We start from the raw sequence: 5,446 nt of genomic DNA, 5'->3' as shown, positions 1-5,446 counted from the left end.
CACAGTCAGCATAGTCACTCCTATCAGTAGCATTAATGGCATTACTTATACATGACCTAGGTGTGACTATTGGTAATATTAGATCTACAAATTTTCCTTATATGCATTTTTTTCCGTTATATAAGAGCTTCATGTCATTTCACGCCTTCTCTCCGCTCTATAGACGCAGCTGTCAGCAGGTTTATGAGCTGAGAGCCTTGTAGGAATGACCCGGACAGGACGGGGCATGTAGACCTGGATGACATATTATGGGTCTATGACAGTAGCCGGGAGACAAGTAATAAAATATGTACAATATGATGACTCTCGGCGGCTCACGAACATCTGTCGGGAGCCACTTTTCTTCGCTCCTCCTCCGATTATGAGACATTATTATCTCGCTTTATAACGTTACATTACTTCCACCAATATAACATAGTAATTGGATTCATTTGATCTTTATAATTAAAGCTCAATCACTGTACAAATGAAAAATTCTACAATTTTCTAATATACTTTATGTTTCAATTCCTCACCATTCTCTAGATCTTTGTTTGCTGTCAGTGAACGAGAACATACTTGTTAACATTCAGAGTCAGCAATACCTAGGTAGTCCTGCTCTCAGCTGAGAAGTAAATACAATTGTATCCAGTCTAGGCAATGCTCTGTGAGCTAAACAGCGACTGATACATTGTAGCAAACTACCAGAGAAATTTGTGCAGCTGCTGCTTTAGCTCACAGAGCATTGTCTAGACTGGATACAATACAAAGCAGAACTTTTTATTGGTTTGCTGCCTCTGAATGTAAACATGAGTGTTCTCATTCACTGACAGCAAACAATGATTTTCAAAATGATGAGCAATTGAAACATAAAGTACATTAGAAAGTTTCATAACTTTTCATGTATACTGTGATCAAGTTTTTATTTATATAAAATGGTAAAAAAAAACTTTAAAATTGTTTTTTTTTAATGAGAATGTTCAGATTTGAACACAATTTTTTTTTCTTCATCTAAATAGGTCCAAACGTCTGTGCTGATCTCTTAATATACAGTCGGAAGTCTGTTTTTCCAATACAGAGAATCAAATTCTCACATTTCTATAGATTTAACGATAACATTTTGCCTAGCTGCAGCCACCACTAGGGGGAGCTTTGGAGCTTACTGCGTACTGTCTTATTATTAAGTTTAAAATATAAACAATATGAAGTAAGCTCCTGAGCTCCCTCTAGTGGTGTCTCCAGGCAGACAGAATTTTGTCATTTAACTTCGTGGTGGAGATTTTCATGGACTGGCATGTCATACGCCTATGTAAAAGCAAAATAGAGGAGCGTAAGATGCACCATATTCATTAAGCCTTTTAATATATTTAACGCATCTTTAAATGTTCATGCACCACAAAATGAAATCGACACCAGTTTGTAGTTGGCTTTGATTTCCGCTATAATTTACACCAGTTTCTGGAGACAATTATAGTAACTTTGTTGGGCTGTGTTTGGCCCTGCCCCTAACACTAAGCTCCGCCCACTTTCATATAAGTGGGGTAAAAAATTTAACATTTTTGCACAAAACAAGCGTGCGTCAAAATGTGCTACTTTTTTACACCAGCATACTGGAGTAAAGGCTGTAATACATTTCCCCCATGTGTATGGAGGAGACTTGGAGTTCTGTATCAGAAAAACGTGTTAGACCTAAAAACTACATGATATTAAAAGGTGGACTGTCACTTTAAAACTGGGACTATATAACAACTATAGGAATATACTAAGTAATAGCAACAGCTCTTCTGCGTGGATTTGCACTGCTTTTATCTCCATAAAGTATTAAGAGAATTGCACATATCTGGGACTATAATGGGATTGCGTCATCAGAGACAACCCCTTTAAGATTGTGACCCCTGTGGCGATCGTTTGATTACCCTGGGTCACGCTCCGGGGAACCCAAGGCAAACAGGTGATTTTGCCAGGGGAAGCCGCAGCCAGGCATTTCCCCTGTAGTGGCCGCTGCATGGGAAATGTAGTATTACATGGAGGACATTCAGATGATTGGCCAAGATTCCAATGCCGGGACGACCCGGGTCTGCCAGAACGGGAGCACTCCTTTAGATCCATTCTGAATCATAAAGGGGGGTCTTGAGTAGGACCTATGCTTAATAGGACATACGGACAGGGGTTGTCTCCATGAGACAACCCATTTAATGTAATTTGTCTCCTATGGACAAATTAAGATAAACATGACAAAAAGGGCCCCGAATACATGTGCACGCAAGTAAATATTTTGGAATAGTATCATTCTATGTAAAGCACAGCCTATTCTAATAGTGGGGGAGTGTTGCCTGTGATGTCTGCCTGAAGGAAACGAAAAATATATTTGTCAGACTCATCTGCAGGAACATGTAATGTAACCCAAACATCATCTAGACATGTTCAAAGATCATTTATGACTGAGATCGAACTTAATTTTTTTATGAGCCGTTAGTGGCGTAGCAAAAGGGGCTGCAGACAGAGTGGACTGGCATGCCGTGGGCCCACCAGAGAAAGTGATAGCTTCTATCTGAGGGGCCTGCCCGCTTTTAATTATATCCTTAATGATTGTGTCATCATTGTGCACACAGGTCACATCATTAATAAATAGGTTATTCTTGAATCAACCCGTAAGAATTGTCCCTAGCAGGATGTGATGGCTTCAAATAGTGTTGTCTTCTGCTGGGGCTCATTATTCTGTCAGAACCTGGAGATTCCTCTGGTATTCTGCTGGGTCAGTCCAACATCAGGTCCCAGGAGGGCATCTGTTTCCAGAAATTCACTGCCTGGACTTTTGGGGTTCATTATTGTGCCAGAACATAGACCCACTGGAGGATCCTCTGGTACCCTGGTGGGCCAGTCTAAAACATACATCTAAAAATGTATATATCTATCTATATATAAACAGATACATACATATGGATAGATAGGGATAGATAGGGAGGGATGGATGGATGGATGGATGGATAGATGGATGGATGGATAGATAGTTTTAGAAGTTCAATGTAAAATATGATGGAGCAAGTATGTCTGTTGAACATTTGTTGACCGTTCCCCCAATTTGACATCTGGTACCAGCTTACTTTGGTCATACTTAGCTCTGCCATTGTACATATCACTAATAACTTTCTATTTTTTTAGTGGACTTATCAAAGAAACTTTGGAAGAACTTAGCATTTATGCTGATGACATGAAGAGTAAGGTCGGCCCCATGGCCCAGGATGCTCAACAACGTTTCAACGATGAGGTCTCTGCTCTGGCTGATAAACTGAAGAATGACATGGAAGATTCAAAGTCTCGGACCATCCAGTATTCTGGAGACCTGCGGTCCATGTTTGACCAGAACATTGAAGACGTCCAAGGAAAAGTTAGTATGTACATGAAGAAGTTAAAGAAACGTCTTGCAAAAGATAGCGAAGATCTTAAGCAAAAGCTCAGCCAATATGGAGAAGACCTTAGCAAGAACACTCAGGAAAAGGTAGAAAACATCCGTAAAAGTATTGAACCCTATGTATCCAACCTGAAGAAAAAGGGACAAGAACGTCTTCAGTCTCTAAAAGATGCCATGGATGAACAAGGGAAACAACTCAGAGATAGATTTGCCTCTGTGGCAAAAGATGTCCAGAACAAAGTCAAGAAGATGGCTTCAGATGTAAAGAGCAGTGTAGACAAAGTGTCAGAGCAGATGCGAAAGTGGTTCAACCCTTCCGTAGACAACCTCCGTAACCAGCTTCAAAATCTGTCCAAGAGTCTGCAAAACAAGAAGCAATAAGACGTTGACTAATGTTCCACCATATTCATAGCTTTTCAAGTGTAACAGTCCTGCAAAAAGCTGCTAATGCCGGACTAAGAGCTTGCAGCCCACAGTTCTAGATTTAAGGCCCAACATTTACCAGCAACCCCATCACATTTTGATATCATTATCGAAGATGAAATTGACAAGCAGAATAGCTACATTTCTAATCGTTTTTAGGTCAGTCGAGATGTGGAGACCTTGAAGTCCAGAGTCATTTGTCCTGAGAACTCAAAGTCCATGGTAATTTGTCCTGAAGACCTCAAAGTCCAGAATCATATGTCCTGAGACCTCAAAGTCCAGAGTCATATGTCCTGAGACCTCAAAGTCCAGAGTCATATGTCCTGAGACCTCAAAGTCCAGAGTCATATGTCCTGAGACCTCAAAGTCCAGAGTCATATGTCCTGAGACCTCAAAGTCCAGAGTCATATGTCCTGAGACCTCAAAGTCCAGAGTCATATGTCCTGAGACCTCAAAGTCCAGAGTCATATGTCCTGAGACCTCAAAGTCCGTGGTAATTTGTCCTGAAGACCTCAAAGTCATATGTCCTGAGAAATCAAAATCCAGAGTCATTTGTTTTAGGCCTTCAAGTCCAGAGTCATTTATCCACAACTACAAATCTGAGAAACCAGAACACTGGTCAATTCTGCAAACAACTGGAAGCTAAAGTAATTGTTTTAATCATGGTACCCGATCCTTGAAAGCCTACTGTTAAATTGTGTACTAAGCTGAATCTTACTACTATGTGTTCTCAAGATCTCTGGCCGTGTAGAGGACTTCACCAGATCCAAAAAGTATTTCTTATGTTCTTCTTTCTATAATAACTTTGTCTCTATATATTGTCTTATGTGTTTTTGTAATACTTTCTTATGTCTCCCCCTTACTTTTGTTTACAGGAGACCGTACATATACTGCCTGTCAGCTGTGCAATATATATATGTTTTGTCAATTGTGATCAATATTTTTTAAATAAAAAGAACGGCTGACATATTTTGTGTGTGAAGAATAACTTCTTGTAGTATCATGGCCAGGAAGAAACCTTATGGATGAATGGCTTCTCTGGATTAATAGTCCACCATGAAAATATGTGAAGGGAGAGCATTTGTGTGTGGACGTATGAAAGTCTGGCTGTGGAAGGATGGACAAGACTGGCAACAAGTCCTGAAGGTGATAACAAGCATATATAAAAAAAATAGGTATCATCATGTTGTCCTGAAGATAAGGACCATTGGCCGATTACATTGTAATGCTGCTTCAAGTCAAAGACCACTGCAAACAACACACGATATGACATGTAATACATAGATGGAATACTTATGGACCTAAATTATCTAAACCCATATCACTAATGACCTGAGGAGGCGATGCATATAACAAGGATTCGATTTTTGGTGTTTTTTGAATCCATGTGTCATGCACCGCCCCCTCAGACCCAGCACTAGGCATAACACAGTGTATCAGATTTGCCGAAATGTTCCTTAAATGCAACACAATCTCTTACACTTCAACTTCAACGTATACACCAGGAAAATCTCCCGACGTATGGCACTGTATGCCATACAGTGGCATATTACCTACATAGGCCCCCATGTTAAAAAAAAGTATACCATGTGGTATACTTTTTTTGTGGTGCCCCACTGTATATGAAAGCGC

At 40.0% G+C, this 5,446-nt stretch overlaps 1 protein-coding gene across 1 annotated transcript in view; it reads left to right on the top strand.

Annotated features, from left to right (window-relative positions):
- Window positions 1–4,783, top strand: part of APOE (apolipoprotein E) — a 6,438-nt gene extending 1,655 nt beyond the window's left edge. The window contains exon 4 of the mRNA XM_075840251.1: window positions 3,142–4,783. Within this exon, the coding sequence (XP_075696366.1) occupies window positions 3,142–3,772 (631 nt within the window). The 3' untranslated portion in view covers window positions 3,773–4,783. The remainder of the gene's footprint in view (window positions 1–3,141) is intronic.
- Window positions 4,784–5,446: the final 663 nt, after the last annotated feature.

Source organism: Rhinoderma darwinii, chromosome 10 (assembly GCF_050947455.1).
Source record: "Rhinoderma darwinii isolate aRhiDar2 chromosome 10, aRhiDar2.hap1, whole genome shotgun sequence".
Taxonomy (NCBI): Eukaryota; Metazoa; Chordata; class Amphibia; order Anura; family Rhinodermatidae; genus Rhinoderma; species Rhinoderma darwinii.
Note: the sequence above shows the minus strand (reverse complement) of the source record. Positions and strands in the feature narration are given on the sequence as shown.